We start from the raw sequence: 23522 nt of genomic DNA, 5'->3' as shown, positions 1-23522 counted from the left end.
TTTGATTAGGTAATTCACATCCTTTTGATTATGTAATTCAGATTGTGAAGAATGTGTAAATGTGATATATCTTGATTTCATTTATTGACAACATAGGTCATAATATTGTGATTAGCAAGATAACTAACCTTGGGCTAGAAGCAATATAATTATGTCAATGCATAGCTGTTGTCCAAATTGTACCAAAAATTATATTCAAAGCATGCTTATCAATGGTTTCTTATTGAACTGGGTCCAGTTCTGGGCCTGGTATTCATCAGTATTTTCATTTAATCTGTTACATAGTTAAAGAGATGGATAAAATAGTGATCAGATTTAAAAATGGAATGGACAATACAACAGATTCACTGATTAACTTGGTAGCTTAGAAAAAGGGTGGAAAATAAGAGAACTACAAAATTCTGCACTGAGGAAAAAGAAATAAAATAAGGTGGAGGATATCTTATTTGAAATTTGAATTGTAATTGATCACAAGCTGAATATGAGTCAGCAATGTGATATGGCGGCTAAAAAGATAAGTGTTAGGCTCTGCCACAAAAATTAATTTCTAAATAATGGGAAGTTATAATTCACTATATAGCATTAAGTTCCCATGTCATGGTTCCGATAAATGAAGCCAGTCAAAAGAACTTCAAGGCGAAGAATTCATCCTTGAGAAAATTTTATTTGGAAACAAGATATTGGCACTCACATAGCTGAACCCAAAACTGAAAGTTCCATCCCCTGATACAAAGTTACATGTTGTAATTCCCACCCCAAACCAAGCTGCCACACATCACATTCCCCAATGATAAATTAGCGCCGGCTTTTCTCCTCCATCCTCCTACCGCCAAAATTCTTTGCGCACAATGACCTTGATTAAAAATGCAGCTGCAATTGTTATGATTAACTAAGAACACTCACACCTCTCTCTCCCCTCTTATTCTATTTACATAAAAAAAATCCCAGTTACACAGTGGAAAGTTATAATGAACAACAAAAGTAAAACGGCTACAGTTTTTTCTGTTGTCACAATGCCAACATCCCCTTCATTGCACATATTTAGTAAGTGACTGGACAACCATTTGTTTTTGATGCTTTAATTTAAATCCCTACACTGAGCAGGGGATTAGACTTGATGACCATACTTTTCCTTTTCCATTTTATGATTCTAAGAAAAATAAGGTGCTTTTAGTGCTAAAGAGATCTTATTGGAATGTTGATTGTCTGACATCAACAGGAAAAGGCAATTGGTGCAATTTACAAAACAATGAGATAAGTGTGACATGAAATTGACAGTGTCATTAAAACTATGGGAACGCAGATTGTACAAATGCCTTAAGGGAATGCAAAGGGTAAAAGAAAAAAACAAATGGAGAACCTGTCTTTTACCTTCATCTACATAATTGATTTACTTTTCTTTTTTGATTATAAATAAAAGCATGATGATTGCCAGTAAAGCTTCAAGACTTGGTGAGGAAAGGAAAAAGGTTCATTGAAACAACCAAAAGAAAAGGGGATTACTCCAGAAGTATTACAGAGGATGTGTAGCATCCCAGACAATCCTGCAGACCATTATCATTGCTGGGAAGAATCTCTGTTATAAAAATGAATGTCTTGTCTGGAAGGATGTTTTTGTTTCAAACAATACCTATTTTCACAACTGATGAACCATTTAAGTGATGGCAGAAAGATATCTAGTTTGTATGGCAAGAGTTAGATGTAAAGTCTTCAAGATGCAAAGGAATAAGGAGGATTAGGATTGCCTAATTTAAAACTGTAATTGCAAACAGCTATTTGGTTTGGATAAAAAAGCAAATGTTACTGAGAAATAAAAGAATTTTATAAGTGTACAATCTGAGATTTGGATGGCATGTTTTATGTATAATGAAGCTAAGGCTAATTATATTTTTTAAAAATTAAGAAGAGGTGGCAAAACTATATAGAAGAACTATACAAGAACGAGCTTAATGTCCCAGATTGGGTGGTCACTGACCCCAAGCTAAACATCCTAGAATGTGAAGTGGGCCTTAGAAAATCTGAGCAACAACAAAGCTAGTGGAGGTGACAGTATTCCAGCTGAGCTATTCAAATTCTTAAAAGACGATACAGTAAAAATGCTACACTCAATTTGCCAGCAAATTTGGAAAACTCAACAGTGGCCACAGATTGGAAAAGGTAAGTTTACATTCCAATTCCAAAGAAAGGCAATGTCAAAGAATGTTCAAGCTATTGCACCATTTCTCATGCTAGTAAAGTTATGCTTAAAATCCTAAAAGCTACACTCCAGCAGTATGTGAATTGAGAACTACCAGAAGTACAGGCAGGATTTCAAAGAGGCAGAGGAACTAGAGATCAAATTGCCAACATACACTGGATCATGGAGAAAGCTAGGGAGTTCCAGAAAAACATCTACTTCTGCTTCATTGACTATGCTAAAGCCTTTGATTGTGTGGATCACAACAAATTGTGGCAAGTTCTTAAAGAAATGGGAGTATCAGAACATTTTATTTATCTCTTGAAAAACCTATATGCAGGTCAAGAGGCAACAGTGAGAACTGGACACAGAACCACTGATTGGTTCAAAATTGGGAAAGGAGTCCGGCAAGGCTGTATACTGTCACCCTGCCTATTTAACCTATATGCAGAGCACATCATGAGAAAGGCAAGGCTAGATGAATCAAAAGTTGGAATTAAGATTGCCGAGAAACATATCAACAACCTAGATATGCTCATGATACCACTCTAATGGCAGAAAGTGAAGAGGAACTAAAGAGCCTCTTGTTGCGGGTGAAGAAGGAGAGTGCAAAAGTTGGGTTGAAACTAAACATTAAGAAAACCAAGGTCTTGGTATACGGCCCTCTCAGTTCCTGGCAAATTGATGGGGAAGAAATGGAGGTAGTGAAAGATTTTATTTTCCTGGACTCCAAGATCACTGTAGATGGGGACTGTAGCCAAGAAATTAAAAGATGCTTGCTCCTGGGGAGGAAAGCTATAGAAATCTAGACAGCATACTAAAAGGCAGAGACATCACCCTGTCAACAAAAGTGCGTTTAGTCAAGGCCATGGTTTTCCCAGTTGCAATGTATGGCAGTGAAAGTTGGACCATAAGAAAGGCTTAGTGCCAAAGAATTGAGGCCTTTGAACTATGGTGCTGGAGAAGACTCCTGTGAGTCTCTTGGACTGCAAGGCAATCAAACAGGTCAGTCCTAGAGGAGATCCACCCTGACTCCTCTTTAGAAGGCCAGATCCTGAAGCTGAAACTCAAATACTTTGGCCACCTAATGAGAAGGAAGGACTCACTGGAGAAGAGCCTAATGCTGGGAAAGGTTGAGGGCAATAGAAGAAAGGGATGACAGAGAATTAGGTGGCTGGATGGAGTCACTGAAGCAGTAGGCATGAACTTAAATGGACTCTAGAAGATGGCAGAGGACAGGAAGGCCTGGTGAAATTTTGTCCATGGGGTTGTGATGGGTCAGACACGACTTCACAACTAACAACAACAACAAGACATGCCATATTGATAATATGGAATAGATATAAACCTAGACTGTCCCCAAAAGTACTTATAAGAGTTTCAGCACAAGAAGCATTTTATAGAAAAACAAAAAACAAAACAGCAGGTAAAGAGAAATGGTTAACTATTGAAAAAGTTAGATCATGGAGAATGTAAAAAATTCAGTGTGGAGGGGCTTATTTTTCAGAGGTTTTTGTACACATAGCTAAGAGAAAAAATTAAGGTAAATAACAAGACTTTTGCAAATGAACAACAAAAGACAAAATTTCAAGTTGAATTATATACAGAAGATGAACATGTAATTGCCAAAATGCAAAAACTCTTGCTGAAATTTGAAATAGCTGACAAACAAGTGAAAGAAAATATGACAAAATCAGCTAAGAATATTAGACACAATGTATTGTTGGAACAGTGAGATATTCAGATTGTTAGTAACTAAAAAGAGAATTTCTATAAAATGATGTATTGTTGGTATATGACTCCAGAAAAATTAGCCAGAATGTATATTTCAAATTTATATTGGAAATATGGTTTCTTTTATCATGCCTAATGAACTTGTAAAAAAGCCAGATTTGGAGTTTAAATACATATACTGATACAAAAATTTTAAAGATTAAGATTTAATTGAATCCAGAACTTTTCTTGTTTGGATTAATTGTTAAGACAACTAGAAAAGAGCCAAGGAAAACTATTTTTATATATGATCTCTGCTCTGAGACTACCATATGCATAAAAATGGGAAGACTTTGCTATATTCACAATGGAATAATGCTTGCTGACAATAATGGAATTAGCAGAGATGGAAAACTTAGAGAAAAATTGACTATTTTATTAATGACTGGAAATCCCTTATAAACTTTTTGCTGAAAAAAGGAAAAGATAAACTTGTGATTTAGGGCTTGGATGATGGTAGTTTAGGGAAGAAGGAAATTACGAAATAACCTTAGAGTGAAAGGTTGAAATATAAGTGTATTTTAACTGCTGTCAAAAAGATTGGAACATCTTTTCTTTCCTGTTCTTATTTTCAATTTCTATTTTTCTTACTTATTCACTATTCTTCTTTAGTTTGTTTCTTTTGTAATATATGGAATGGTTTTATCTTGCAAAAAATTCTTCAGTGAAATTTATATTAAAAGTATAATTATAGCTAGCTAGTCTGCTTTGGAGACTTTTGAGCATACTTTGTTATAGCACTTAAACTTGTCTATGTCCCATCATTCACATTACTGGGAAAAATGCAAAATGCTCCTCATAATCAAATCAGTCTTTGCAAGAGTTCTTCCATTTCCTCTTTTTTAAAACAAGTTTGTTCATGCTAGTTATGTCAAAGAAACAATTTTTCAGAATCATGTATTTCTTCTTTTTAAAGTATGGTTTTATTAATCTGGTTTAAATATAATGAATTTTATATTTTATATTTTAATTATTTATGTATAATTATATTTTCTTGCATATACACTAACAAAAAATATCACATGAAGGGAAAACATTTAAGTGCAGATTATTTAAAGACTATAGTAGAAAGCAGATGCTCAGATATCAACATCTCTCTAATGGTTTATGATCTCTAGTTTTATGGTCTGATTTTTTCCCCTGAATACACATCCTTATTTTTTCCAAATCTATTTAGAGAAAAAACAAACCACTCCTAAGCGAATATTTTTGTTCCTTAAAAGGAATGAGATAAAATGCTGAAACTGGTAAGACAGTTATTTGTGTTTTTGAAAAATGCTTAATAGAGATATCAAGTGCCAATATATACAGAGCTAAACACATCAATTTATAACTCATAGCTTCTGAGATCGTGAATTTTAAGGTGTGTTGTGGGATACAGCATTCTGAAATTCAGAATATCTCATATATTTTGTAGAACTTTTTTGATATGGAATTCTTCTCCAATATTTGAGATTTTTTCCAACTTCTCCATAACTCATACCCACCAATTTTAAACATACTCGTTTTTGTAGCTACTGGGTAGGCTCAGTTGTAGTACTTAAAACTGTCCATTTCTCCCCCTCTGCCTCCCCACCTCTCATTTGGAATAAGACTTAAGAGCCTTCTGGTATAAGCTGCTATCACCAGATTTTGCTTTTCCTGACAAATGAGTTTTAAACCTCTCATCAGCTGTAGAGTGCCTTTTTCTTCTACAACTTGTTGTGCTGCCTAATTATGGCTATTCCAACCTTCTTAATAGGGCTCTGGGACTTTAACCTGAATGCGGTTTTTGCATGTGGCAGCTGTGGAGAACTGGCAAGGATAGATTTTCCTAGCCTGCTCTCCTGACATTTGACAGAGGCCCATGACTGAATCCATGCTGTAGAACACAGGTGTCAAACTCGATCACGTCACATGATGTATCATTACATATCGCAATGTTTTTGGGTGTGGCCTGTGCGTGACGCATCCGGCCCATGGGCCACCAGTTTGACAACCCTGCTGTAGAAGGAATATTGAGCTACATGAGGGGGGAAAAAAACTGTTTTGAAAAACAGAGAAACAATCACAGAATTAATAAGAAGCTTGTGTTGGGCTTCATATCAGTCCTCCTTTGGTTTTCTTTCCTTTTGCTAACTTTATCCTGAAATGATTTTATGAGTTAATGTTCAAGCAACTGATTTTTACTTAGGTGCCCATTTCAGAGCATATAAAGCAGGAAAAATGCAGGGTAGAACACTAGGTTGAAGGGCCAAGAACATATTTTAAACTAGTACTTTGGGGTATTTATTTTATTTTATTTTAATTGAATTTTTATACCGCCCTTCTCCCGAAGGACTCAGGGCGGTGAACAGGGCATATAAATAGAAGTACAAAAGTTAAAATAGGATTAAATTAAATTATTGCCCAAATTAAAACAATCAAAATATAAAAAACATTAAAACCCTAACATTTCCCCCATCAGGCCAGGCCAGCTTGTTCAAATAAATGGGTCTTTAACCCGCGCTGGAAGGAGCGAAGATCCGGTGCCATCCGGAGCTCAACCGGCAGTTGATTCCATAAAGCTGGGGCACCCACAGAGAAGGCCCTCCCCCTGGGGGCCACCAGCCGGCATTCTCTGACCGGAGGCACCCTGAGGAGGCCCTCTCTGTGGGAACGCACAGGGCGGAGGGGAGTCGACGCCGGCAGCAGGTGGTCCCCAAGGTATTCCGGACCCATGCCATGTATCAGGGACGCGGTGGCTCTGTGGGTTAGGATGCTGAGCTTGTCGATCAGAAGATCGGCAGTTTGGCGGGTCGAATCCCGAGTGCCACATAACAAAGTGAGTGCCTGTTACTCGTCCCAGCTTCTGCCAACCTAGCAGTTCGAAAGCATGTAAAAATACAAGTAGAAAAATAGGGACCACTATGTTGGGAAGGTAACAGCGTTCTGTGCGCCTTTGGCGTCTATTCAGGCTGGCCAAATGACCACAGAGATGTCCTTGGACAAATGCTGGCTCTTTGGCTTTGAAATGGAGAAGAGCACTGGCCCCTAGAGTTGGAAACGACTAGCACGCATGTGCGGGGGAACCTTTACCTTTACCTTTACTCAGTGCTTTTTTTGTAAAAGAAAAAGGTGCCGGAAATCACACATGTCATACAACCCGCCTTGCCTACCCTACAAGGTTCCATCCAAAAAAGGTGCCGGAACTCCGTTCTGAGTGTTCTATGACAAAAAAAGCCCTGCCTTTACTTTTGGGTATGAAGGGAAAGATAAAATGACAGAGGGTATGAATTTGATTTTAAAGGTTATTTTTGCCTCCTATATCTACCTGCCACTATGGATGGTATTTTAGCTAAAACACAACCCTATCCGAAGGAGCCAAAAGGCAGTAGCTTGGCAAGTTTGTTCTGCTGTTTTGGGCTCTGGAAGTAGAGTACAGCAATGGGTGTGTGCAGAAGGCTGTATATCCAGTCTAGCAGAGGGCGTGCCTGCTCAATCACTCACAGGAGAGCAGAGTGTGGAGAAAGAACAGCTGTCAGCAGAGGACCGTATGGCAAGGCGGGCTCCCTGAGATTCTTTATTCAACTGAGATTGTTTTGCTGCTGTTTGCTGTTTTTGCCTTGCTTTGTTTTTTAAAGTTTCAAAGGATAGGCAGGTGACATTCATCTTGGCACCACCATCTGCAACTATGCTTCACTCTCCACTGAAAACCGCACTGGCATATGAGTGCTTCAAAGATCAGGCCAATTCAACTTTAGCTTTGCCTTCAGACCACAAGTTGAAAACAAGAGGGACAGGAAAACAAAGGGTCCAGGAACAGGTGATGATGACCGTGAAGCGGCAGAAGCAAAAGTCCTCCCTTTCATCAGCATCAAATGCGGCAGGTCACTCCAACCGAGGTAAATATCTACTGCTGCTATAAGGGATGCTGGCTGAGATGTGATAAATTTGGCTAACGTGGTCACTCCATAGAATGCCATTGCATGTTTTAGGATAATTGGAATTCACTCAAACCCTTTAAGTAGTTGCTTTTAATTATGTCTGCAGAATTGTGTGCTGAACATTGGAGGAAAATCTTGCACTGTCTGGTAGGATGAGCACTGAGCATACACATAAGAGTTTCGAGTCCTTGGCTTTATGCTTTGCAGTTTAATGTTTGTGATGTTGCAGAAGCTCCAAAGCAGCTCCAGTTAAATTTACTGACACTGAAGGTTTCAATCTGGACTGTGCAAAGTGATTTTGAGTGTGTGACTAAGTGCAGATGTTTCAGTTTGAAATAAAAAGTTGGGAGAATCAAAATCTTCTTAACTTTTTCAATATCAAGGTTCTGAGATACTATTGTACTTTGGCTGGAATGAAACCAATGAGATAATTATAGGCACAGATGAATTAGTTAAGCTCTTCTAGATCTCATCAACTTCAACAGAATTCCTAAGTTTGATATTGTCCATTACAGTTAATAAAAAATATAATGCATAATTTTATTTCAGTCTTAGGTTCTGAGAATGACTGTAATTTCAACTGGACTTTAAATTGGTTTGTTTACATGAGAAAAAGTATGCATATACTGTACAAAATGTTGCATAGTTGCATGTCTTTGGATGTATTGCTGATAGTCAGATTAAATGATTTTGATTCTATTACTTCTTTTGACCATTCTCTAAATACTTTTTAACATGTCATTGATGTAGGAATTTTATATCTCATGTTTTGTGTCTATGAAACACAATCAGTAAAACCATAGGGGAAAAGCTTTGTTGCCCAGAAAACACAATTAATAATAGTCTGTACTGTTCTTTTTTATGTATGTATGCCTCTTTCTAATTATAGACCAAACCTGAAAACCTGGTCTTTGCTTCCCAGACTCCTGACAGTTCTGCTTAGACTTGGAAATGTAAAGTCTAATTTTGATGCACATTGACACATTGTCTCCTGTAATTTGAAGCTATGAAGTTTCATGGTTTCAGGCTTTTTAAAATGTGTATTTAAAATATAAATTTTAAATTTTAAAAATAAATTTTAAAATATGTATTTATGGCAGTGCATTGTCCTGGTTCAAATATATATTTATAAGGTAATATAAATTTTCATCACTCAAGTTGTGAAGAGCTTATGCTTAAGTCTTTTCACACTGCTGATCACAAATATAAAATTATGACAAGCAATAGTGCTAATTGAAATCCTAGTAAAAGGCAGCCTGCTTAATGTTAGCATTAATTGCTGGTGATCCTCAGAGAAAGCCAACAAGATACTATTTTCTACACCACAGGACTGTTAGCTGAATAAAATAAAGATTTGTAACATTTGCCTGAACATGGGATTGGTTTCCTTCTCAGACTTAAGGGGTTTCCCCCTGCCAGAAATGTCACAATGGGAATTTAAATTTATTTTTGGGAGGAAAACTAAGAATCTATGCCTTTTAATGCTTGAAGATAATTAGTCATCCTGTTATTTAATTTTCAGGATTTTCCAAAACACTTTAGCCATTCTCGTTGAAAGACAATTTAATCTCTATTCAAGTCATTTTGGAGAGCTCTGATTTTAAATCTTTTTTGTTTCTGATCACTCAATACGACTATCCTGAATCAGACATAAGAGGTGTTAGATCTTCTGCAACTATAACTTCAAATAATGCTTCCTTGGAAAAATGTATTCCACTCAATAGTGTGTTTTATGAAATATAAAACAAGGAATGTCTGATTAAATAAAGTCTGTGGTAGGCCTTGAGTTCTGTGTGATTGTTATAATGAGCTGGAACATAGTATTTAGTGTTTTACAAGATTTTTTGTTGTTGATGTTCAAGAGCCAATTCTGTTGATTTAGAGAACAGGGCATTTTCTTTATTTCAATATTCTTGCTGAAGCAGAAATACGGTAACTTCTGAAGAAAGTTTCATAAAAGTATGAGGAAGTAGCAATTCAGCAAGACATGGAGGAGGAATGGAGTTTCTTGAATTGTTTTACTTTTTCATTTCACAGATGCTACTTTTGCATGTGAACTCCTTATTTTGGCTAAAAAACAAAAATGAATAGAAGTATCATTTTGCTCATAGTAGATGCTCTACATTCAGTGAAACCTCCCAGCGCTTTTACTGGGAATGTGACAGTTTCTTATTGGAAACCATTCATCCAAAAACATATTAATCCCAAAGTGAAGAAAAATGTGATTCATTCTGGTTATGAATATTAAACTTTTATTATTTGCTTATTCTAGATGAGCAACAGTGAAGAATTGCAGACAGAATCAAATATCAGGTGTTGTCAGTCTTGGCTTTGGGTGGCCGGATTATCTCTGAGCTTACCTTTTGATGTAATATTGTGTCAGATAGCAAAATTACAGACAACACAGATTCTTTCTTCTTCTTCTTCTTCTCCCCCCCATCCCTCTTTCGCAAATGAGTAACAGACTTTGAAAGCTAAAATCAGAAGCAGATCAGAGGGAAGGCTCCTTAACCTAAAACAATCCTTTGTTTGCTCCACTGAAATTGTGAAACTCACATTCCCAGTTTCTTTTCTCTCTGGCCTGGTATGTTAAAAGAGGGGATCCATGCCCATTTCCCCATGAGGAACTGGACAGAGGTTGTGGGATAGGGTGGGAAAGGATTTAAACAGTCCCATTCTCATCACTATTCTACCTACAAATACCCTATACCAATGTAATGAATCACCGATATTGTGTGCTTGTCAAGGCCCACGCATTGATCTGTTGTTAATCCTGGAAACCTTCTGTTTTTGGGTGTGCATCCTTCAGCTTATTGTCATTCCACTTGATTCCTTTTCCTTCCCAACCTGCATAGACAGATATTGACCTAACTGTGAGACTTCCCCCAAATCTGGATTCAGGCTTCTAAAACAAAGGGCTGAAAAAGGAGACAGAGACAGAAACAGACAGAATTCTATAGTACAGTTCTTATTTTCAGCTTTGTTAGAGGACATTTTGGTGTCTGCCACCAAGTTAAAAGCCATTTGGGGCACAATTAGAAAATTATAATCTGATATTACAACAAGAACACTTTTTTTAGAAAAGTTTCCACTATATTTTTTAAGGCACGTTTGGAAGATGTTGGGAAAAAGTATAATTCTCTTAGTCACATAATAAACTTACAATTTTTATCTCAGTTGGAAAATTGCAGATAATTTCTTTGGTGGGGGGGAGAGAATGGAATGTTGTGGGCTAAAGAGTATTCAGACTTCAGAACAATTAATTGCCAATCACATCTTTAAATTATTTGACTTATGGCAAAAAGGAATTTAGATTGTCAAAACCTATGAAATACTGAATATAGGTATATATGTATATATATATATTTGGAGAGAGAGAGAGAGAGAGAGAAAGAGAGAGAGAGAGAGAGAGAGAGAGAGAGAGAGAGACGGAGACACACAGAGACACTGATATGTATATATATATATAATGTCTGATTTCTTAATTTGTTCCAGAAGCATAATGATTATCTGGAATTCTCTAGTTATTAGGAAAGTGTTTCAGATTACTCTAAATCTACATCTTTTTATTGACAATTAAAGTGTATAGTTAATTTTGTTTAATTATTTGCAAGAACTTTGGAATGATGAGTTGGAATAGCCTACATACAAATCAAAACCTATCAATGGCTAATAGTCTTTAAAATGTTCAATATGTTTCTGATGATATTAAAATAAGGTTAATTCATAAAAAGATTTGTTTCATGTCTTTTGGCAAGCTCAGAAAATATTTTTAAAGGGCTGGCTTCATTTTTGTTATGCCAGAAATATAAAATGATTGTGGGAATACTACCATATGATATGGGTTTGCCCCACTATTATCCCATTTAGGTTTAATTTTCATTTAGATAGTCAATGTGATTTTGGGAAATGAAATATGATTTAAAGATATGACATATGAATTATATACCAAAGATTTGGAATTTGTCAGTGTAGGAAGAGCTGTGGTTCCTGAACCAAAAAGTATATATTAATTTTTATGATGGGCAAATACTACTGCCCCAATATACAATCTGATTCACATTGTGCTCAGGGTCTGCCTATTAGCATAATGAAAAAGCAGAAGGGTATTGAAACTCCATATGGTTGAGGTTTAATACAGTACTTAAAAATGGAGCTGATTTCTACATATTTATAATATTTTTCCTTACTCTTTTTTTCTGTTTGTTTTTAATCTTTTTCTATGCAATAATGCAAAAAAAAGGATTCATATATCAAAAGGAGCTCTGAATATATGCTTCAAATCTTGAAGACTAAAGGCTTTCTAGACTGATTAGATTTTTTTTAACTATTATTCACCACATCCTAAAATATATATTTCTGTTACAGAATGAAATAATTAATCAATATCTAGTTCATAGCCATTCTGGATATGGTAAATATATATTCCTTCCATCTTGTTTTCTAGTTTTTAAATCATACAAACATTTGCATTTAAATTCTATAAACATTTTCTATTGCACATATTTTTCCCTAAAATGCTTTCTATATATTAGAAAAAAATGCATTTTGATCTTGATATCTTGATCTTGAAAATATGATGGGCTGTTTTGCATAAAAATTAAAACTTGAATGAATGAATCTTCCTACATAACCATTTTTTAAATTTATATAATTATATAATGAAACAAAAGATTTGTCATATTTCAGACTATCAAAGTCACAATATAAATTAGGATACAATAATTCCTTTTGAAAGCTAGCATCTACTTTGTATTTCATATCACAGCTCCTTCTGAGCTCATAAAATTGCTCTATAGGTTTTCTATTTCCAGGAAACAAAGTTAAATCTTTCTGCAAGCTTATAATTTGCTTAAAGAAGTATCAAAATCAAAAGACAGAGGGAGAATAATTGCAATTGAATTGAATATTGAATATTTCAGCTAGCATTTTTGACATCACAAAATATGTTGTACAATTTAAGAGGCTCTTATCAAGTGAACTTATATCTGAGGAGCAATAAATTCCTAAAATAGGATGGTCATCTCAGTAGAATTCTGATGAAATTAATGATAAGTATCTACAGAAAATAATAACTTGAAACAGCTTCTCTGCCTGAAAAATTGCAAATGTAATACCAAAGAGTAGAATCAATTAAACTGAAATGGAAAACAATGGCCAAAATTATAAGAAAGAAACTGAATAGACTTGTTATTGGGCATTTTTATGCAGAATTTAGGCTATATATGTTTCTTGTCAGTAACTACATTAATGGGGTAAGCATGTTTTTTCATCATACTTGCATTTTGCAATTATTTTATATTATTTTTTTTATTTTAATCCCATTTATATTAGTAAGCATTACTAAGCATTAATTTTATATTCAGTAATTTATTAAAAACAAGAATAAATGTGACAAATATTCAGTGATACACAAAAAATATGCTCAATACATTCTAAAAATAGCAGTTGTTCTCTCTCTTTCCATATAAAAGAACAATAAAACCAATATAGTATATAGACCAGATTTAAGATAAATTATAAAATATATCTTCATAATTGGCGTTACCTTAATCTAAGTCAGTATGGACTATAAAACAGACTGAAAATGGATAGATTTGTGATGGCAAAGTAACATATTTTTAGGTAGTTATAATAAAGGTATCGAGAATAAAATAGGATTTTGCATTTTTTATAGTTAGATAAAATATAGAAATAAAATAAAAATGTGTCAATAATAGAGATATAAAATATAACATTTTACGTAGTTATAAAAGAATATCAAGATAAATAATGTGGAATGATGTTAAATAGTACAAAGGCAAAAGTTTTTAAAAAGTTTTTATTTTATCTCCTTTTTAGCTAGTCACATGTTTTGATAATGTTGCTAACTTTTGTTAGATTAAAGGTAAAGGTTCCCCCGCATATGCGTGCTAGTCGTTTCCAACTCTAGGGGCCGGTGCTCATCTCCGTTTCAAAGCCTAAGAGCCAGCACTTGTCTGAGGACGTCTAGTCATGGCCAGCATGACTAGATGCCAAAGGTGCATGGAAAGCTGTTACTTTCCCACCGTAGTTGTCCCTATTTTTCTACTTGCATTTTTACGTGCTTTCGAACTGCTAGGTTGGCAGAAGCTGGGACAAGTAACAGGGGCTCACTCTGTTATGTAGCACTCGGGATTTGACCTGCCAAACACCAATCCATAATTATAATATATTGTAGTCACTTTGTATATTACACTCTGGCAATTTTGGGTTTAGCATATTTCTTTACTTACCGTCAAAATGTAAATTGATATGCAGTAATCACCTTTTACTGTTACATTCCAACAACATTTGTGAGTTTAAGGATATTGTTGTCATGCATATAATCTAGCCCCAAATAAACTGTTTCTCTGCTTCTTTGATTTTACAGAATGAGCTAAACTCATGCTTGAATCTCAACTATTGAAATAAATGGAAGTTAAATGCCATTAATTTTTGTTGGAACTTGTTGATAAGGAGCAATATCTCTAGTCCTTTTTTATGTGTAGTCTATGTATAAATTGTAATGCAATATTTATACATGCATTATAAGGTGTAAAACAGATAAAAATTAGATACAAATTGACATATAAAATCAGCATTTTTCTAGGGACTGTCTTAGCATGATTTTAGTGCTGGACGGATATATATTTTTTCTTCTTTATTATTTTCTTTCATTTTTCATTTGATTTCTATTGAAAGAATTTTGACATTCTTCAAAAGAAAAGAATTCTGGGAAAATTCTCAAGAATGGATTGTAGTACCTTTGCATGTATGTACGTTACAAGATGGCTAAGGTGCATGTGAATGTTCTGCCTTTATTTGTTCAATCATCCCTCTAGCAATGTATGGCGTTCCTGACTTCCCACGCCTCAATTAAATCCTAGGGAGGAGATGATGAAGGAACTCCTCCCTTTGAGTGTTTTCAGTAGTAGGGCTTGGATATTTGGGAGGAGTCTTGTCCTTAAGAAATCATTGGAGCCTGCCCAAAATTTAATGGAATATTTAAAAATAATACTCATGACTACCTCTATTATAGATGCTAATTAATAATATTACTGGTAATATAAAAATATTAATGATATAATAATGTTGATGATACAGTAATATTGTTCTATAGCCCACCTAAGGCTATTATTTTGTTTTGACTAATAGTACCATCAGCAGCCTTCTTAAATAGCTATGGAAAGTAAACTATAATAGAGGATAGCAGACAAGAAGCATCAGTTTTTAAAACAAAGCCCAAATTCCTAGCTCAAGAAGAATAGGAAATGTTGCATCATTTTAAATTATTTAAACTATGAGATAAGATAGACTTTATGGTCATTTTTAGTATGACAATTAAAAATGAAATTCTATTACCTGTTCTCAAAAGAAATTATATTACCCACCCATACACTTTGGCTGCCAAGATGCATCTCTGAATGCAATGTATAAACTGAAATCCTTTGTGTACCTTGTGTACTTAACATCTGGTTAAGTAATATAAGGCCAGGAAAAGTTGAAGTTAAAATAAGTGAATAATAATAATAATAATAATAATAATAATAATAATAATAATAATAATAAATAATGAAGAAGAAGAAGAAGAAGAAGAAGAAGAAGAAGAAGAAGAAGAAGAAGAAGAAGAAGAAGAAGAAGAAGAAGAAGAAGAAGAAGAAGAAGATGGAAGGGACCTAGGAGGTAATCTAGTCCAACCCCTTGCTCAAGCAGGAAACCCTATACCATTTCAGACAAATGGCTGTCAGGTCTCTTCTTAAAAACTTGCAGTGTTGGAGCATTCACAGCTTCTGGAGGCAGGTTGTTCCACTGATTAATTGTTCTGACCGTCAGGAAATTTCTCCTTAGTTCTAGTTTGCTTCTCTCTCTGGTTAATTTCCATCCATTGCTTCTTGTCTTGCCTTCAGGTGCTTTGGAGAATAGCTCGACTCCCTCTTCTTTGTGGCTGCCCCTGAGATATTGGAACACTGCTATCATGTCACCCTTTCTCTTCATTAAACTAGACGTACCCAATTCCAGCAAACATTCCTTATATATTTTAGCCTCCAGTTCCCTGATCATCTTTGTTGCTCTTCTCTGTATTCTTTCTAGAGTCATAACATCTTTTTTACATCGTGGTGACCAAAACTGGATGCAGTATTCCAGGTGTGGCCTTACCATGTATGAGGGTCCATTCTGGGTCAGTCAGCAGGACCAGACAAAGCCTCTGGTCCCAGTGACTGACCCAGATTGGATTCTGCATCTTATCCTGGGACACATATATTTGCCTTCATTCATAAATGTATGAGACTCAACATGTTTGAGTCTAGATGTACAAGGCTAGAATAAGATGAAAATTAGGTAGAATATTTATAACACACACTTTCAGCTAAAATTAGATATAAAAGAATTTATTTGATTTCTTTTATACATTAAAAATTATGAGCAATGATCCAGTCCTAAGCTGTTTAGATGTTGAGTACTCAAAAAATCAGCCAATGTCATATGCTGATTTAGGGCTTTTAAAAGTAAATAAAAACTGATGACACTATCCTGATAGCCAAAAATGCAAAGGTTCTGCTTGCAAATGATCTGGTAGTAATAAAAGTCAAAGGATGCAATGAAAAAGAAATGGAACTAAAATTAAACATAAAGAATTCCAAATGAATGACATCAGTACAATAACCAGCCTTAGAAATGACAATGAATTGATCAAAGTGGATAGCTACTGCTTTTGAGGTTCAACCATCAACAGTAAAGGAACCAGCAATCAAGAATACACTGCAGACTAACACTTGTTAGAGCAACCATGAACATCTGGGAAAAGATATTCAAATGGTGAGATTTATCTATATCTACAAATACTAGAGGGACGCGGTGACTCAGTGGGTTAGGACGCTGAGCTTGTCGATCAGAAGGTCGGCAGTTTGGCGGATCAAATCCCGAGTGCCATGTAACAGAGTGAGCGCCTGTTACTCGTCCCAGCTTCTGCCAACCTAGCAGTTCAAAAGCATGTAAAAATGCAAGTAGAAAAATAGGGACCACTACGGTGGGAAGGTAACAGTGTTCCGTGCGCCTTTGGCATCTAGTCATGCTGGCCACATGACCACGGATTCTCCTCGGACAAGCGCTGGCTCTTTGGCTTTGAAACAGAGATGATCACCGGCCCCTAGAGTCGGAAATGACTAGCACGCATGTGCAGGGGAACCTTTACCTTTACCTTTACAAATACTAGAATCATGCAAGCTATGGTGTTCCTTGCAACACTCTATGGAAGTTGGACCTGAAGTAACAAGAGAGGGGAGCATTAATACTTTTGAACTTCTGATGTTGGAAAAGACTATTGAGAATCCTATACTACGCACTGCCAAATATATAATGAAAAAATCAACTCAGGGTTATCATTCAAGACACAATTGCACAAGTTTAAGTTATCGTATTTTGGATACATTATGCAAAGATTTAGTGCTCTGCTGATGAAGAGGAAAGGAAGAGAAGACAACCAGCAGAAAATGGATAGACTCAGTTACAGTGATGATGAGTCACTGTTGAAGACTTGAAAAATTTTGATTAGGAATAGATCTTCTTGGATAAAATCTATGTGGTCATTAGAAGTTAATAATGATTTGACAATATGTAATCAATCAAAAGTAAATAGTATTTTGTTGTTTTCTGAAAAAAAGTCATTTCCCCCTTATATGAAATAATTTCATTCTTGTGGCATTATAAGTACCTGGACTAGGCATTGAGCAAATAAAGAAAAGCTAAGCAATGAGTGAAAGGGGAGGACTCGGGGAAACAGCATGGAGAAACATAACTTTTCAGGAAAGAGGACTCTGTTTCTACAGTTGCTTATCCATTTCTATATCATATTAGGTTTTCTGAATGAAGTAAGTAACTGTATACTGACTTTTTTTAACCTACCCTCCAAATGTCCATACTCTGAGATGTCAGAATATGAGATAGTGAGGGCTCATAGGCAGCTTTTTTTGTTTAGAGCTACTAAACAGTATTTATTGTGCATCTGGAACATACTACAATATATTAGTATTTACATGTCCAATTGAAGTTCAAGAGCAATTCATCCCTCCAAACATTTTGGAGACCTGTGCCAAAGTTTGCAAAACTGTACTGGCTCCTGTGTGTTTGGAGACATAACTTTCTTATTTGTAGTAAAGAGGTTTAATATAACTATGGTCTAGAAACATATTTCTTCAAGGGCAAGTCTGAAGGATAGTTAGCTGTGTACTTATAGATGTAGATTGTACAAATGCAGAAAAAAAACAGGTACAATACTGCTTAGGGCACAGGTAAAGTTGTTAGCCAGTAATAACCTCTAGCTTAAGTCATTCAGTTCTTGTTTAGGAAACTGCTCTCAGATAGGGAATGACTTACTTATTTGGTGGATGTTTTTATTGTTTTAATGTTTTTAAATTGTTTCAATTATTTCATAATTTTAGAATTGTAAGTCATCTAGAGTCACTTGGTTGAGTTGGAGAAAGGGAGAGAGGGAAAGGGAGAGGGAGAGAATTAGAATAAATCTTATTGTTGAAAAGTAACTACAGATTAAATTAATTCCCCCCTCCTCCTCCTCCTTCTGTATATCAAGCAACATCAACCCCTGAAAGAGCAGATCCACAATATGGGACATCTCCTGGACTCAAGTTACTATCAGATACATAGATGGAGAGGTTATGTCTGTACCAGTTACCCAGATCAAGTCCCAGGTGCAGTGGCCTGCTTATTGATAAATCCAAGGTGCCATTAACCACATAAGACCTGTTTTGTGGTTATTGTTTTTGTTACCAACAGGTTTTCAAGTGCAATTTGAAATATTCATTTTAACCTGTAATACCCTGTATGGTTTGGTACAAAGGGATCTACTGTACTGGCTTTTCAATACATATTTATCCAGTATGTACACACCATCAAAATTTCTTTAGTTATCCAAAACTTGATGGAGAGACGTAGCTAAAGTTTTGCCATTTCAGGCCTCATATTTTGAAATGTTTCCCTCAGAAGGTTAAATTAGCACTTACACAGCTGGCCTTCTGAAAACTGTTGAAGACCAAATGTGAGTGCAGACTTTTGATGGATGAAAATTATTGCCATTGAGCCTGTTTTTACTTGTCACATTTGTATTTGCTTATTTTTATTCTGCTTTTACTGATTGATCCCTGGTGGTATAGTGATTAAAGTACAGTGTTGCAGGAAAACAGTGCCCACAGCCTGAAGTTTTATCCTGACAGGGCTCAAGTTGACTCAGTGTAGGAGATAACCAGGTATAGCCTGAGGAAGGGATCAAACACATCATCAACCTCGAGTCTCTTCACACCTACAAGAGATCTAAATCCAGCCCAGCTTGAATTCCATTGACTTTTATCCACTGCCAATTTGCTTTGACCATTGCTTAAACTTATAATAAACCCTTATATATATTTGAACTGCCTGAGTTTCCTGATTTCCACACTTAACACTCAGCTTTCCATCCTTGTGAGATTGGTAAAATGAAAACCCAGATTGTTCGGGGCAATATGCAAATAATGCTTACATTATAAACTGCTCAGAGAATGTTGTATATAAGCCTAAATGCTATTGCTATTGCTATACAGTATGTAGGCACAGTTTTTCTGATAATGAATTTTCAAGAGTTGTTAATATTGTGGTGGTATAGGAACACAAGTACAGTATAAACATGATAAAACAGCCAGATATTGTAAATTACTTCAGTTGCAATTCTTATACCTTTGATGGAGGTTCACTGCTTAGGAAGGTCTTTAAACTTTAACCTTTCAACTTAAATGCTATTCATTTCCTTTAATCAGGTTTTCAGTGTCTCCCACTCAGGCATACTGTCACTTTAATTTTTGGAAGTCAAAAAACTTTCATAATTTTAGACATTGTCTTTGTAATTAGCTATTAAGGATTTATTCAGTTCTACTCTTTATTGCTGAAGTGATTAAGACTTTCATTCAATATTTCTATATTATAATATCCCATGGCAGCCAATGTGGTATAATCATTAAAGCGCTGGACTGAGACACTGAAGCTAGATAGGTGGTTTTAGGCCAATCTCTCTCACTCAGCCTAGGCTGGGAGAAAACAAAAGAAAAAAAAATCTATTTAGCTATCTGCACTATATTATTATCCTACCCATAGGATCAGAAAAATCTCTTGAGGACAAAGGTTGGCAATATATTATTTGTGGACACCATAACAGCATATCATAATGGTATTTGCGAAATATCTATGTGAAAAAAGCATGCTAACAATAAATTAAAATAGCTTTCTTATTGAATCTTGTGACATTTTAGCAATCTCACTATGACATTTGATGAGTAAGATTTAAAATCTGATATGATTTTGCTGCCTTTAAAATGCTGTTTTGAAATTGTTGAGACCTCTGGCATTGCCCAACACCAATACTTATGCTTGTTACTTGAAGAATATGGCTTTCTATTGATTTATGGCTATAAGATAATCAGTTTAATATAGTTAAGTTGGCTATGTTGAATGGCAAGCTGTATTATTTTTCTAAAACAGAAATGATCATTTCATTACATAATTTGCTAAAATGTGGCAAAATTTCAGAATTCAGTTCATCTCTTTGAATTCTGCACATCTTTAAATTTATGCTTCATATAGCATGCATCCCATGAACTTTGCCAATAGTTTCTTATGTAGGATTTTTTTTATCATAGCCACATGTACAACATTTATTTATGTCATATGTTCACTTAGCACAAAGTGACAAATTGAATCAAATACTAAACCAAAATCAGAGATAAAAAAATATTCTTCCATTCATAATATTCTTGCTGTATTTGCAGGTTCCATATATGATGGTCTGTCCGATGGCTATAACTATGGAACAGCCCGTGGTAGCTACTATGCCAAAGCCCACACAGGAACAAATAACTGGGGCCATACGGTAATTTTTTTATTTTTGTTTGTTTGTTTGTTTGTTTGCTTATTTATTTATTTATATTTTGGTCATATGGTCAGGAGTAGGAAATTCAAATTATTCTCAGGTTTATTGAAACCCATGTTGAGAAGGGCTGGAAGATGGTATGGTCAATTGGTTGAAAGACATAACCAACAGTTTTCTGATGATTTAAAAATATTAATCTGATTTTGTATAATATATGATATTCCAGCAACCAGAGAACACTGGTCTCATTTGCTAAAATTCTCTATGTTTTATATGTTGCATTTTCTGGCTGTAAAGCTCTAATATAGCGTAAACTAAGATATTATTTTATAGAAAAGAGAAAGTTCATATTTTCAAATACATTTTTCCTGAAAACATTGCAGTTACATATATCTATTTCTTTAAATGTGTATAGATGTAAGCAAATGTAAGCAAGGTATTAACTATTGAAATCTATAATTAACTTGCTGACTGAGAATCTTGGTGATTATAGTCCAAATGCATTTGTAGGGTGGTAAATTGGGGAAATTTGAAGACCAAGAGTAGTCCCATTGTGTTTCTTGATACTCCATTTCTAACTGGTTCGTGGAAAAAGGTGCTATGGGGATTTCTAGACAAAATAATAATAATAATAATAATAATAATAATAATAATAATAATAATAATAATAATTTTATTTGTATACCGCCCTTCTCCTGAAGGACTCAGGGCGGTGAACAGGGCAAACAGATAAAAATGCAAGAATACAAAAATTAAAAAAAAATTAAACAAGATGCCCAAGCTTAAAACAGTAGATTAAAATACAATAAAATGACAATAAAACCCAAACCCATCACCCATCAGGCCAGGCCGGCTTGTTCGAACAAGTAAGTGTTCAGATCGAAGGTCGGGCGCCATCCAGAGCTCAACTAGCAAACGATTCCATAAATCCGGGGCGCCCACAGAGAAGGACCTCCCCCTGGGGGCCACCAGATGACATTCTCTGACCGGTGGCACCCTGAGGAGGCCCTCTCTGTGGGAACGCACAGGGCGGAGGGAAGTTGACACCGGCAGCAGGTGATCCCTAAGGTACTCCGGACCCATGCCATGTAGGGCTTTAAAAACCATTACCAGGACTTTGAATCTCACCTGGAAGACAACTGGGAGCCAATGCAGCTCACAGAGCAGAGCTGTAACATGGGAGTATCGGGAGACTCCCAGCACAACTCTCGCGGCTGCATTCTGTACCAGTTGGAGCCTCCAAGTGGTCCTCAAGGGCAGCCCCATGTAGAGAGCATTGCAGTAGTCTAAATGAGAGGTCACGAGCGCATGAGTGACCGTACGCAGGACATCCTGGTCTAGATAGGGCCGCAACTGGCGCACCAGGTGAACCTGGGTGAAGGCCCCCCTAGTCACAGTTATTATGTGGTCTTCCAAAGAAAGCTGTGAATCTAGGAGGACTCCCAAGTTGTGAGCCCTATCTACAGGGGGTAATAACTCACCCCCCATGGAAAGAGATGGAATGTTCTGAATATCCCAAGATGCCGGTACGCACAGCCACTCAGTCTTGTCAGGGTTGATTTGAAGCCTGTTCCTCCCCATCCAGACCTGAACTGCTTCCAGGCAATGGGACATCACGTCGAGGGCATCACTGGGGTGGTTTGGGGTCAAAATAAAAATAAATACCACGAATGATCTCACCCAGCGGTTTCATGTAGATGTTGAACAGGAGAGGCGAGAGGACCGACCCCTGAGGAACTCCACAAGTGAGAGGCCTCGAGGTCGACCTCTGCCCCCCTGCCAACACCGACTGCGAACGTCCCAGGTGATAGGAGGAGAACCACTGAAGAACCGTGCCTCCCACTCCCAATCCCCTGAGATGCCGCAGCAGGATACCATGGTCGATGGTATCGAAAGCCGCTGAGAGGTCTAATAGGACTAGGACAGAGGAATATCCCCTGTCCCAGGCCCTCCAGAGATCATTCACCAGAGTGACCAATGCCGTCTCCATGCTGTACCAGGGCCTGAAACCCGATTGGTACGGGTCTAGATAATCCGCTTCATCCAGAACCAGAGGGAGCTGATGCGCCACCACACTCTCGACAACCTTCACAAGAAAGCAAAGGTTGGAGACCGGACGAAAGTTATTTAACACAGCTGGGTCCAAGGTGGGCTTCTTGAGGAGAGGTCTCACCACCGCCTCCTTCAAGATGGCGGGGAAACTACCCTCACTCAAAGATGCCGATATAACCGCCTGGAACCAGCCTTGTGTCCCCTCCTGAGCTGCATAAACCAGCCAGGAAGGGCATGGGTCCAATAAACATGTGGTGGAGCTCAACCTCCCCATAATCCTGTCCACTTCCTCCAGAGTCACAGGATCAAACTCCTCCCAGATAACATCGATAAGACCACCCATGTCCTGATCGTCAGACTCTGCCCAGTCGGAGTCCAAACCAGTCCGAATCCAAGTGATTTTGTTCGACAGATGTTGACTAAACTCCTCGGCACGACCCTGCAAGGGTTCCTCCCTCACCTCCTGATTAAGGAGGGAGCGGGTCACCCTAAACAGAGCAGCCGGGCGGTTATCTGCGGACGCGATAAGGGTAGCGAAGTGATTAGACCTCGCCGCCCTTATCACTGCGAGATAAGACCTAATACAGGTTCTTAGTCGAAATCAACAGACATTGATTTCTATGGTTCTCTAAGCAGGGAAACATGAGTAGATTTAAAGGTCTTTTAGGAAAAGAGATAGAAATTGAATTAGTGCAGGTATATTGTT

General features: G+C 36.5%; 1 protein-coding gene across 1 annotated transcript in view; it reads left to right on the top strand.

Annotated features, from left to right (window-relative positions):
* The first annotated feature begins 7442 nt into the window (after positions 1-7442).
* The window catches only part of PKP1 (plakophilin 1), a 52797-nt gene continuing 36717 nt past the window's right edge, over positions 7443-23522 (top strand). Inside the window, exons 1-2 of the mRNA XM_083358438.1 lie at positions 7443-7812; positions 20664-20764. Of these exons, the coding sequence (XP_083214564.1) occupies positions 7602-7812; positions 20664-20764 (312 nt within the window). The 5' untranslated portion in view covers positions 7443-7601. The remainder of the gene's footprint in view (positions 7813-20663; positions 20765-23522) is intronic.

This window comes from Vipera ursinii, assembly GCF_947247035.1.
Source record: "Vipera ursinii genome assembly, chromosome: 3".
In the NCBI taxonomy this organism is placed as follows: domain Eukaryota; kingdom Metazoa; phylum Chordata; class Lepidosauria; order Squamata; family Viperidae; genus Vipera; species Vipera ursinii.
This window is presented reverse-complemented; position numbering and strand designations above follow the sequence as displayed.